The sequence below is a fragment of the Ceratosolen solmsi genome, unplaced genomic scaffold (assembly GCF_000503995.2).
Source record: "Ceratosolen solmsi marchali unplaced genomic scaffold, CerSol_1.0 scaffold63, whole genome shotgun sequence".
In the NCBI taxonomy this organism is placed as follows: Eukaryota; Metazoa; Arthropoda; class Insecta; order Hymenoptera; family Agaonidae; genus Ceratosolen; species Ceratosolen solmsi.
The window spans coordinates 16,824-31,905 of record NW_011948437.1 but is presented as its reverse complement, the minus strand read 5'-3'; the positions used below and the strand labels follow the sequence as shown (position 1 = coordinate 31,905).

Here is a 15,082-nt window from a genome sequence, read left to right as displayed (position 1 = left end):
TTCGTGCAGAGAATATTTCAAATGCGTTAACATGCACGACGATTTAACAAACATAAACAATCGTGGTAATAACGCAGTTGAGCAATTTAAACGATGACTTAAACTATTAATGTTTCAGCTCCACTGACCATTTGAATTATTAATCGATTACCATCATCAACAATTTTTTTTTTTTTTTTTTTTTTTTTTTTTTTTAATCCATTAAAATAAACACAGCAAGACTAAGATTAAATATATTTTTCATCGGACCCTAAATTATACGAACTAATATTAGGTTGAGTAAATTCTTGCAAAAATAGATTAAATAAAACAAATAGATTAAATATAATTTTATCGTTTGTTACTGTCGACAGTACAATATTTATATTAATAATAAAACTCATATATATATATTAGAAAATTTTATTTAGGCAATTTCAATTTTAGTATATATTTATTGCTATAGTCATGTGTTGATTTTCCCAATGAGACTTATAAAGATATATTTTTATAGTAAAAAAAAGTCAAGAAACCTAGTTTGTTTAAATAATTGTATTTTCACGTAAGCTGTAAATACATATCTAGTTTATACTTAATAATATTTAGTTTTTATTAATCATAGAAAAATATACTTTTAATTTAACAATAATAGTTACATTAGTTAGTCGGAAATAGTTAGAATTTTGATGGTCTATTAGAGATTGCAATTTAATGTATTAAAAAAAAAAAAAAAAAAAAAAAAAAAAAAAAAAAAACGATTCAAACTACAATTAAAGCAAGCGATATAATAATTTGTTAATCATAAAATAAAAATTTTTAAATTATTTCTTATATTTTACTTTATCTAATTAGCTTCGTTAAGAAATAAACATAATGCATAATATCAGACATTTTTATTCGACGATATTTGAATTTTGCTTTTCATACAAATCATACAAAAATTCAAGTTTACTTAAAATATATAAATGTAAAATAATATAATTACATATCAACTTTTGTCATCACATGTATTATTTATTATCGCGTACATTTCTCTTATTTATTTTCTTTTTTTGTAGATTTAATAGAGGTGGATAATCGAGACGTTGGTGGGCATTACTCAATCGTAAGCGCCAATTAAAATTAACATTGTGATGTTTAAGACTTTCATTTGCAATTTTTTTTACAACTAACGAATGGTATTCACGTCCTTGTACGCTAGTTTTTTTTCAGACTAGCATCATAATTTCACCTTTACACAAGTTAATTATAATGTTTAATTTTTTTAATTATAAAAATTAATAACATTTTATGGACAATATACAGTTTTTTTTTTTAATTTAATTCTTTAGTTGCTTTAATAATAATCTAATTGATTTCATAATATATACGCACACATCAATATTTTTAAAGGTTGCACAAATTTATCTCGCTAATATTATTCATTATACTTAATGCTTTGTGACGTAGCAATTAACAATTCATAAGCATTATTCTAAATTAAATGTTTTGCATACTTTTTCACATAGTTAAATACAAAAACATACATACTTAATTAATACTTTATGGGTCAAAGTAAGCATATTCTTCATATTAATTATACATTGAAAATGCTACTTTGAAAAAAAAAAAAACCAACACTGTAACGCATAAAATAGTAGCTAAGTTTTCTTAAACATAAAATTATAAAAAATTAAATAAAAATATACTCGTTGTCATGGATTGTCTAAAGTTAATAAATTGGCGATGCGTTGATAAAATTTAGAAAATTGCCATTTTGAGGAGTTTCTACCCAATCTTGTACGCTGCTGATTCTTTCTTTTTCGCTGAAATTTTTTTTTCTTTTACATAAATTCCAGTCGGTGCCATAAATTCTTATTCTCGCAAGACCACCGTCAGGTGCTATTACAATTTTCAAGTGATTAATTGGTTTGTTAATCACTTCGATGAAAGGATCTTTTAATCCATTCCTTTTATTTGGCATTAGCTGCAAAAATATTGATAATCAATTAATTCTTCTGCGTTCATTTAAAAATATATCGATCATAATTAAGATAATTTTAAATTTTCCAACAGAATTTTTGAAAGATGAATTTATAAATATATAATTTTATAGTATTGTTAAAAGAAAATTGCGAAAATTATAATCGCAGTTACGCAACATCACTGATAATTTGATTATTATTTACCTTGGTTCGATTTAAAATTGTGTCCCAAGTAGCTGATTTCAAATTTTCATCGAAATCGACGTAAGCTCCTTCGATTTTTACATTGTCGGGGCAGTTACCCTTGAAATGCGTTGTATCAACTTCCACGAGATTAACAAATGCAGCTTTCTCCAACTGAAATATCGCCCACTCTTCGCCGTTAAACTGTGGATATAAATAAGATTATCATTATGATATATTCCCTTGTAATGATACTATTTAATAGTTGGGCTTTTATTTGTAAGATTGATATGAATATTTTTAAATTTTCATAGACATAATAATTACTTGAATTTAAAGCGTAGATACTTTGTTTTACAATAACTGTATAAGTTATAAGACTTCGTCATAATTTATATATTTTCTTATTTAATTAACTAAAGAGAAAACTTTTATAAGCTTTAAATATTTTCTTAAGAAATGTTTTCATAATTTGAAGAAAATTTTATAATCGTATATCTGTATTCATTCAATCATAAGTACTTTTCGACATAATACATATAAAATCGAGGAATATATATACATTACAATTAATTTCTTCAATTATTCATTTTTGGATCGATTTCCTTACGACATTATGCAGTCTTAAGGATTTGTTACTAATAATTTTTTAAACCAAGCATGAATCCTTATAGATATCAATAGATAAAATATTAATTACTTTTTACCTACTTATTTTTCATTACTTTTAAGTATATTTTGTACATACAAATTTTATTGTTCTTCTAAATATTTATATCTCTCAATCATACTTACAGTTATATTTTATAACTTATATCTTTTATAATATTTATATTTTTAAATTATTTTTTATCAGAATTTTATTACTTTAATGAATACATGCATTAATTGTCCTGAATATTTTTTTTTTACTATAGTTACAATTTCAGAAATATATATATATAATACTAAAAAATATATAGCTATTGATCTTTAGTCAACGCAATTAAAATAGTTTATATACAAACTTTAAGTGAATTATAATTTAAGTTTTGAAATCTCTCTCTTATGTCTTAAAGTACTCAGAGCAGCCATGACTATTTTTTAGTAATTACAACCTATTTACACATTATAATTATAGTTAACAGAGGTATGTTATGACGATTACAACATTCTTGAAAGTAGCATTTTTTTACGACAGATTTACCTATTTATGTTGCACTCTCATTTTTTATTTGAATTATTGTATACTAAATTTTGCTCCTGATATTTATAATATAAGATATTAATTTTACAGTATATCTTATATTCCAACATTCATCCAGAATTCAATCTCATTCATATGTAATTATTAAATATATTTAATTACTTGCGTTAGTATTAGATTACTTCTTAGAAAAATACTGATTTAAATAGTAATTACATTTGTAAATAAAAAAAAATATATATATATATATATATATATATAAATATATATTACATTAATCGTAATTTTATCATATTTTTTATAATATTCGTTTTATCATTGTATTTGAATTTATATAATTTTTAAAAGCTTTTAGTTTATAACTTGTGTTTATACGTTTCACTATACAATGCTACAAACCGATATTTTTTATGTTTACTTATAGAAAAAAAACTGTAATATAATTAAATTAATACTTGTATTGTTAGGCTTAGCGTATCAAAAATATTGAGAAATTTCATTTGAATATATATTTCCATGTTTATAATGCTAGCATTTTAGTTTTTATAAATAATTTTTACAATTTTTTCTTTTAGTTACAATTGTATATTAAAAAAAAAAAAAAAAGGAACAAAGTACAAAAATGAGTATATTTTAAATTGTAGGAAATTTTATATTGTCTTTATGGTGCAATAAAGATAACAATAATTGATTATTTTATTTTCAAAATATTCACTGACTAATGAATTTATCATTGTACATGGAAATTCAAGTATTTTTCGTTTAATGCGTCTTTTCGAGAATATTAAATGTGCATTAAGAAGTGTAAAAATGAGTAGCAGAATGTAGCGTATAATGCATTGTTATTAAAAAAAAAATATATATATATATTAATAAATTATTGTCATTTAACTAAGTCTAAAATTTTTTTTTTATTTCCCAATGGTTATTAATGCAGTAATTTTATTTTAATATATAATTTTTCGCCTGTATTTTTGCTGTATGTTAATAACCATAAATATTAATATATGGAAACTTTGAGTTTATCGGTAAATGATTAGTCATTAAAATGACGAGTAATTGAAGACAAAATAATTTAACAACAGTAGAAACAAGGAGTTCTAGAATAACCGTAACATGCATCGTTTAATCTTAATGTATTCATTTATGAGTAGAAAATGGATTTAAGATGATATAATTACGGTTGAGCTTTAGAACTTTGTATTGGAATAATGTTCTATGATGGTAATTTTTACTTGAAAATATAAAATAAAACCATTATGAAAGCAGACAGTAATTAATGTTTTCGTCATTGATGTGGAAAATGGCTGTCTACATCAACTAAGTGTATTTTCTGTTAATGGCTTTCTCTACGATATGCAAATAACTGGAATCAATTTGAGAAAGAGCTTAAGAGCACATGAATAAGACTGACGATGTCTTATATAGCCCGAGGAACTTTAAAAATAATAAATTAAAGCTTTTATAAGTATTGTAATTTTAAACATTTTCAATCTCCAAAAGCACCATTACGATATTAACAAATGCGTTCTCTCATAAATTCAGTCCAAACTTACTTTGTATAAAATTGACCCTTCAAGCACTCGTTCCCTAGTCGGCAATCAGAAAAATAAATGAATCATACTGTCGGGTTGTTACCTGCATGAATCCCGAAGCGTCTACGTCGATCTTCGGCGGCCGGTCCAATCTCCTTGCTGTTTCCCAGGCGTCGTACATGCCTTTGGACGGCCATGAACTTAGTAAAGCGTCTGGGTGTCCGTAATGCGCATTGCTGAACTCAATGCACTTGCCGTGTAGCTGTTTCATTACTTCCAAGCCAGTTATTAGCGATGACTTCAAGGTCTTTCCGTAGATGCGCAGTCGTGCGACTCCGCCGTCAGGGAAGATGTTGAAGCGCAAATGAGTAAAAGTTTGTTTGCCGATCCTTAGTTCAAAGTAGTGCTTTCGAGTCTCTGGTTTGCCACTTTTCAACGTTGTCATTGGCATTAACGTTTCCCAATTCTTAGAGCAAAATAATCAGTAAATTATTACTTTCACGAGGCAAATGAACGATGGTACGTTGATGGCTACCATCCACGCGCCATTGTTATTAGATGAGCAAGATAAACAATGAATTATAATTAATATAATTAAGAAAAACACGATGAATAAGAGTAGTTGGTTATCCAAAAATTAATTGATTTGCAAACTGAAGCTTTATTTAAATTATTGTACCCAACATCATAACATACAATTTTATATCGTTTTGTCGATAATAATATTGTGGTACAATAAATATGAAGGGTTTTATCTTTGTTTATTTGATTATTACGAGTTTAAAAATACATCGAATAAATATCAATTATAGTAAGATTATTAAAGCCACTTATTTTAATACGTAAGTCTACCGTGGAATTAAAAATAAATAAAAGAATAATTATCGGAGCTTTTATTATGAAACTTGTATATAAATCAGTATAATTTAGATTTGGTTTACATAAGTACTTGCTTTATTTATAATTAGTAGCTGTGATAAAGACAAGAAAAATAATGCTTTTTTACAGATATCGTTTGTACGATATTATATTTACTGACTATATATAATGATATACGTGTACAATTAAAAATATGAAATAAATTAAATAAATGATTATTTCATATATTCGATTAATGAAATACAAAAAATTAAAAAAGTATTTATTGTTATGTAGGAAATTTCATCCTTAATATTTTTAATAATTTAATGAATATTTACCTCCGAGTCCAGCTCCGACACTTTTTCCAGCTCCTTGTTGTCCGCGGCTGTTCCCATTCGATTTCTACGATTTTGAATTCCTTCAACTGAAAATTATCAATCATTGTATTTGGCGTTTCATATTTCTTAATCAAGTCTAGACGGCTCGTATCAGTCATAAATCATACTGCTCAGTTCAATATTTTTTAAAACTTGATCGTGATTTACTACTTTTCATTGAGTAACGGCTCATTATTTCCAATGACAAAGTCATTGTGATATATAGCTTTTAGTACGCGTTATTTTAATTGAAAGTTCAGATTCACAATGAAACGGACGCGTGGCTGCGATTTACTTTACGCAAACTCATTACAAACATCCATGGATTTCAAAATATTGCACATCGCGTACCATTATCAAGCCTTCGCTTATGCCTTATGGAAATGCCGTGCACACATGTCCGTCCACTTTGAAAGGGAATATAATAGGCGAATGGTGCCGAAAACGCGGATTCTCACAGAGAAAGAAACAAGAGAAAAATGTACTTGTAACTAACTGCATTACCATGACTTAAGCAAACTCCTTGCAAAGAGAATCTTGGCGCGTAATTTCCTGTAAAAAATGCCGTGTCGACGCAGATGCCGCGAATGTTGCTCTGATCACCCAAGGCTATTATCGCCCAGTCGTGGCCAGCGATTCTTTTCCTACGAGTTTCCCACCCGTCCATCCATTTCCCAAATTCCGTGTACTCGTCATTCCATAACGGCTCGTTCGTCTGAAATAGGAATACGCGTCACTTTATGCAGGGGCAAAATCTCGTATTTGTGCTAATTCGTGCTAATTCGTGCTGTCGTCTTATAATGATGTGAATCTTTTGCGGAGCCTTCGCTTAGAAATATCGCAAATAGAAGCGCGAATGAAAATTTCGTTGTCATATATATTTATATATGTATTGTTAGGTATTTGAAGTACGTAAGGAGGCACTTAAAAATAAAAGTAATTGTCTAATTTTAACGACAATCTAATCTCAGGATACTTTAATTGTTTTACTAGTCTTGTTTACACTATATTTTGCTTATTTAAATCAATAATATTCTTACTTAGATTGAGAGATAATATAGCTATAATTAAGAAAACAAATGATCATTATCATCTGTGAAATATTGGCAAATCAAACAAACTTTCCACTGCTTTGTTTGAAAAGTGTAAGTCATAGTTAGATTACACTTTCATCAAAATAAGCATGTCAGATAAATTTCAATTCTTACGTTAATCAGGAAACATAATGCTTTTCTATTACATAGAAGAAAAAATAAGGTTAAATAGGATACGAAATAAAGTATGACACATTATTAGCGATAAGAAAGTCCTTCGTTAATAATAGAATTTTACAATAGTACATTTTCTACGTAATACATAAATGTAAATAAATAATAAATATAATGATAAAATTATAATGTGTATGAAACATATTTTTGTAAATAAATGTTAAAGCTATATTTTATATATTTTTTATATAAACTATAATATAACACGCACATGCATAAATTTGTTATTTTAGCAACAAAAAGCGTGTTTAAAATTAACGCTATAATACGAGTTAAAAAAAAGTTCTTAAATTTTTACATCAATATATAGAATGACAAAAGATTTACCTTTAATAAATTTTCGGCGACTCCAAAAAAATCATCCGTTGCAAAAAGTATTTTTCCGCCACTCTAAAATTAATATAAAGGAAGGCTAGATTACATTCGTTGTATTTAAGATAAATTGTATAACTAACATTATATGTGATATAATGATAAGAATAATAATAATAACATTAAGATATAAATTTCATAATAATATTATAAAAATAACATACATATAAATATTAACATTATAACATTACAATCAATCGTTATGTAGTATTAATAATATAAGTCACTGAAATATAGATTATTAATCTTCACTTGTCAATAATTCTCGTGTTCTATTATATTTTTAATGAAGAATCGAAAGTTTATCCTTATCTAATAAAACGAATAACGCGATCAAAACAAATTCAATAAAATATGGATTTGCTCCATCTTTAAACTAGTTTTATATTGTACAATGAACTGCTTTATCATCTGTTTGTTTTGATAAAATCGTCACATCGTGTTGTCGCGTGAGCGGATGTATAGAGTTCATAAAATCACGAAGAAACGCGCAACGCTTACATGTTTCAAAACATATGTATTTTGTCGTCATAATAGCGATACATCGTACGTAATGTGCAGTCGTACCGTGCTATGCATAATGTAAAAAAAAAAAAAAACAAAAACAAAAACAAAAAAAAACTTCCAAGGCCAAACACGGCCTTTAACTGTAAAGTTTATCTAACTTTCGTGTATTTCTCATTTTAATTATTTTTATAGTAAATATAAATAGTATGTAATGGAAATCTTATATTATGGTTCACTAGACTATTTAAATTAAATAACTACAGTATTTCGTCAAAAATATCATTTTAAATAATCAGATGCATTAACCATTGATAATTTATGTCGCTTATTTAACTATTTTATTTAGGTAAATGAATTATAAAACAATCTTATAAACTTAAAATAGATTTTAAAAAGCCTATAAATTTACATTACATTCGAAGAAACATTATATAGAATGATTTTTTGTTTGAGTCATTTGAATGATACCACTAGTCCGAAAAATTGAAATCACACAATAATTTCGGTGAAATGGATAAATTTATAATTCTAAATCTATTAAAGGATTACGTTTCAGTTATAACTAATAAACAATTTGTATTATTTATAATATATAAGTTATAATATATAAATAAATGAATACGTTACTCAATATTGTAGGCAATATTTGACTAATAAATTAGGTACTTTATTACTTTGTTCTTGCTCTTAGTGGTTAATTTTTAATTACATTTATATTCATTCTAACAAGGTATCTTTTGATTGTTACAATTATTAAGTTTGAAATACTTAATAAACTGATCCTCTGCTTTATTAATATAGCAAATCCATATTCACTAATTAAAGTTGATTTCAATTATTTTAGAAGCAAATAGTACTTTATGTTGGTAAACAATAAAAATTAATGTAACGGATATAGTTACTATATACTGACAAAATCAGTATTTTAACTAATACTATTATAAAACTATTTAATTTACATAATAATAAGTATTATACGATATATTAGACTAAGAATATCCATCATGACGTAAAATATGAATTTAATGTTATAATGTATTTTTATATAAAAATTATTTGCATTATATATATATATATATATATATATATATATATATATATATATATATATATGTGTGTGTGTGTGTGTGTGTGTGTGAATTTAATTGTGCAATTGTCAATAATTATTTATGTACATCCAAAGTAATTGTATTAAATTTTTTTTATGATAAAATGTAATATATATTCACCTCCTCCGTGGAAACTTCTTGCAATCCTTGAATAAAATTTGGCACTTTCTCCATATTCTCACTGGTAAGCAATTAATTCATCAAATAATTTCTAATCAATTGTCAGAACTTTGCACACAGTAGCATGTACCTACTAACCTGAAAATCTAACCTATGATGACCCGTTTCACGAAAGCTGAGCAACACGCAATACGAAACTCATAGACTTAATTGAGTCGATTGAACCGAGGGCAGCTCGTTATGTAGTCGTAACAACGTTATCTTCGCTTTGAAAACTTTGTATACTACACAATGTTTTTTTTTTTTTTATCTAAGAGCATCTTCTTCTATCTTCTGCTCCTTCAGTACATAGACTTTCCCCACCGACATTTTCAAGATAATGTAAAAATTTCCTCTGTGAGAAGTACATTCGTGTCAATAAACTTTTTGACTCGTTAGTGTATAATGTAAAATAATTGCTCCGCTCATAGGCGCATAATTACAGCCTTATATACTAATTAGGGATTATAAAATCATTGAATGTTATTTATGGTTTTATTAGGGATAGTTTTTATTTTAATTTTTCTTATAAATACATGTTAATAATGAAGATTTGATTTATAATTTTTATGTCTCTCAGTGAATAAAACATCGAAATTCATAAATCAGTAAATAATAATTATGATTTGATAAACGCAGAATAAAATATTCACTGATATGAAAATGAACTTTAACTCGAACAATATAATGAAGAATTTCAATTATTTTTTGGCTAATATTGCTAGTCTTACGGTTAAAATATTAAATACAATAAAATGAAATAAAAAACGTGTATAACGAATTAGTAGTGATGATAAATAGATAAGAAATTGTAATAAATAATGCAATGCACATTTTTATACTATGAAACATGCCATTGATGATCATTAAAATTATTAAACACGAAATGATAAAAAGATATTGATTAGTAAAGTAATAATTTGAGAGAATTAAAATTTTTGTATATGAAAAAATGAAAGTACTAAAATTTTAATACAAAATAAGTACCAATGGTATTGATTTTCTTGATTGATAAATATTAATTTAATTTTATTGCGCGCTCTTTTATTTAAGAGATATAAGAGATATAAGATATATTTTTATTATTCTGCTGTTTTCGTTATTGTTACTATTTCGCAATAGGTATTTTATAATATGTGTAATATAAATTCAATCAAATGCTCCTACAGAATTTACAACAACAATGCAATGATTTACAAATTGGAATTATATTATAATATAAAATTAATATGAAATAGTTATTATATACATATACCTATACATATGCATATATATATATATATATATATATATATATATATAACGTGGAAAAATTCATATCTTCGATTGTGATAATGCGTTCATTCGCCTTCGTTATTTTCTTCATATGCATTTGAGCCTCTTTTTACTTTATATAAAATGTGAGATAACATATAGTGTGATGTATAAGGTATTGTATACTAAATCAGCTTAGAATCTATGTGTATGTTACTGATCTGTTGCTTTCTCGTACATGAAAGTGTTTATATTGTCAAAATTTTAATATTCGAACTTGAATATAAATACAAATAAAATTTCAAAATAATTACTTATGTTTACTAATTGAATTTGTAATATTAAACTATGTATATATATTAAAACTTTATACAACATCATTATACAATAATCAATTAATTTTCGTATTCATAAATATATTTTAGATTTACTGAAATGAATATAAAGTTTGAGGAATAATAAATTATTACAATTTTACGCAACCAAACATGATATTTTTCTATAATTAGGATTATTATTCTTTCGTTTATTTACTTGACATTCTTATTAACGAAATAAAAAACGATACATCTGAAAGGCTACATTTTATAATAATAAATTATATAAAATAGTCATTTATTCATCCATACGAATATAATATTATTTTAACTATTTAAAAATTATTATAATATGATTGTTGTAAGTAATAATTAAATAACGAATTCATAAATTTATTGTCATATAATTTTAATGTGTGATATTCAATAATTTATAATCTTATTTCATGTTATATATCTAATTAGTATCTAATTCTTAATAGTATATTTTTCGTAAATTGTTGTAAATTTTACTTATAATTTTAATAAATTTATTTAATTTATTTGTAAATAAATTTTATTTTTATTGGTTAAAAAAGTTTCACAAAAAATAATTATTCCATTATAGATAATAACATAATCTTTTATTTTACGTTTGACTAATAGAATATGCTTAAAAAAATTTTTTTGCTTAAAATTAAGTATATTTTTAATCCAGCATTATCTATATTTAACTCGAAATCTGTAAAAGTTCATCCGATTAATTATTCCTGATTATTTTTCTCAATAGAATACATTTTTCTTATATCATCTTGTATTGAGAATAATACCTGTGACTATGTCACTATGTTTTATTTCTTATGTCTCTTGTTCGACTTTTTTTTATTATGTCACGATATTATCAAAGTTGGTATTAATCAAGGTATTTATGGATCTATCCTAAAATAAAAGTTTATTATTTTATTATTGAATGTTGATGCTAAAAATAAAACTCTGATTCTAAGGAAATGCTTGTGTTGTTGAATGTAATATTGATTAAATCAAATTATTACAATTAAAAATAGATACTATATATTTTAAATTTTACATTCAATGTTAACCCTTCACTAAGTTCATTGTTTAAATCAGAAGATTCATAAATAATATTAATTAATAAAATAATAAATTTCCTAGACTTTTTTTTATAAAAACTTTCAATTTAACTATTATCTGTCCATTTAATATTTTATGTACAAATTTATATCTTTAGCAGTTTATCATATATACTTAACAACTCCAAAAAATATTATGTAAATATTTAATTTTAGATAATTCATTGTAATAAAAAATTAATTATTTAACGAAGAATAAAAATATATATGTAGAGTAAAATATCTGCATTTATAAATGTTAATTAAATCATTTAATCCTATCTCAAAATTTTAGCATTTCCTATATATATATATATATATATATATATTGTATATATTGTATATATATATATATATATATATATATATTATATATATATATAGTTATATTATTAACGTATATATACGTTATAAATAAATGTATACAACTAATACATATTAAATTCTATTCAATATTTAATATTTATTATATTTAAAAATGTAATGTCATTTAATTTTTGTATATATATTTGAATATCATGATATATTTAATAAATACCTTAGTTCTATATTAAAATAAATTTTAATTTAATATCAATCAAAATAATATTATAAATTGTAAAACTATTGTCTAATGCGTATTTAAAGCTTTGTATTTTATTAACTAATTTTTATATTAACTAATATTACATTTATACATATTTTAAAAATTTCAAATGAAATAAGCAATTCATATTGATATCTATATTTATACATATATATTGACACACACACACACACACGCACGCACGCACACACATACACACGCACACGCACACAAACACACACACACTTAACATGGAAGTAAATATATTTGATCAATTCAAATTAAATTTAAATTACAAATAAATAAATGTTTAATTATATTTAGTTTAATCGTCAAGGCTGTGTATTTAAAGATTTATATAAATTTTTAATGTATTGGACATAAATATAACTCATTTCTAGGTCCAATTGTTATATTAATATCGTTACGTTTTGAAAAATTAATTTTTATTAACCTAGACTACTAGTTCAACCAATACCGTTGATAGATGAGCTTCAATTAATTTAACGATTAATTTTGTTGAATTAGACATTTATCATATAAAAATATTTTAAAAGCTTGATAAATTTAATTCTATGTTTGATTTGTTCAATTATATTTTTTGTAATTAAATTTTAAAACAATATAAACTTAAATAATTAATACATTAAATATATTTGTACAAACCAAAAATTGATAATATTAGTTAAAATAAATTGAAAGTTATAAGTTACAAGAACCTACCATTAATCATTTATAACGTGAAAAGTTAACAGTATTATGACGATAAAATAATGCATTTGAATATTTCTATACTTGAAATCGTAATGTTAACGATAACAGCAAAATATTTTTCTTAATGAATTAGTAATAATTTATGCAGAAACTGTGAAATTTAAGATTTCTAATTAATCAAAATTATTCATTTGAAAATTATTTAGCAATTATTGAAATAAATTTTGGCTTTATGAATTTCCAGCTTTTAAAAAGTAAAACAACATTTGTTTATTTTAAATAAAAGACGTTGAAGGATTTTATATCAAATTTAATTAAAGATTTATAAAAATATTGCTTTACAAATGACAGAAATAATACCTGAGTTTTATAAATAAGGCTATTTACTTAGCTTTATTTTTCATATTTGATAAAGGATTTCTGAAGATTTTTACCGCAATTTATCTTTTTTCTTCTTTAATCTCATACGTTAATATCTGCGTTCACAATGTAAATAAGTGCGGAAATCACCATTGTATACTCAATGTCTGATTATGTGTACTAACGTATCTTAAAATGCTATTAATTTTATTGCTTTTCAAATATTACTATTTTAAGATACTAACTTTACTGCCAATAAGTGCGCCACGATGAGCAGCCACGTGTCTTCAATGTCTTTTCCTTCTCCGTGATAATTCGATCTATCTTGCTTATTCAAAGATATTTTAGTATGACACATTTCCATATATCATATTGACTTTATTTGATTATCATGGTTTTTCATATTTCAAGTTTGTATTTTATTAGTAACCATTGTCTGCAATTTTATTGGAGCCAATGGAGATTTGTTAGAAGGATATTTAAATAAATAATATTATTTTTTTAAACAATGTACAAAATTAAAAAAAAATCTTTTTAAAATGGAATATACAAATTACTTAAATAAATTCACGTTGAAAAAAGTACAAATGAACTGTAACCTTGATTATTAAAATTTATGATATTATATAATATGATTTTCTTGACACATGCCCACGCGCGCGCGCGCGCACACACACACACATATGTATATATATATATATATATATATATAATTGTTGATTGAAACATAATTATCTATAATTAATCATTTTAATAGTAACATGGAATTTCCTAAATCATTTGATGTGTATTAAAATTTACAAATATCTTGAAAATTAAAGATATTTGCTTGTTTTTTTTTTTTTTTAATAAACAATGGAGTACACTACGCACCTGGAACAATATAAATAATTAAATAATAAAGATAATTAATTTAAATGACATTATACATACCATTTATTTTTATTATTATTGTTTATAAATACAAATTATCTATAATATTCTGTATTCTATTATGATATATAAAATATTTAATCAGCTATCTATTAAAAATTATTTAATTATATAAGTAACTAAAATATTTTATGAAATTATTTTTTTTTCTTCATATAATACTCTGACTAAATAAAATGTATTATTAATCGTATATCGGATGCTTGATATTTGGATAACAAATAACAAATCAATTCTAAATTAAAAAAAATAAGAGGTATTAATCCAAAATAAATGCAAAATGCAGAATAAGAGGCTCAATGTATATATATATATATATATATATATATA

At 24.1% G+C, this 15,082-nt stretch overlaps 1 protein-coding gene across 1 annotated transcript; it reads right to left on the bottom strand.

Moving 5' to 3' along the window:
- Window positions 1-1,647: 1,647 nt before the first annotated feature.
- LOC105365173 (probable allantoicase) lies at window positions 1,648-9,908 on the bottom strand. The gene is made up of 7 exons (XM_011503266.1): window positions 9,462-9,908; window positions 7,681-7,743; window positions 6,590-6,800; window positions 6,047-6,132; window positions 4,951-5,313; window positions 2,148-2,330; window positions 1,648-1,945 (listed from the first exon to the last, which is right to left on the bottom strand). Exons 1-7 carry the CDS (start codon window positions 9,513-9,515, stop codon window positions 1,691-1,693), a joined length of 1,215 nt encoding a protein of 404 aa, XP_011501568.1. The 5' UTR covers window positions 9,516-9,908; the 3' UTR covers window positions 1,648-1,690.
- Window positions 9,909-15,082: the final 5,174 nt, after the last annotated feature.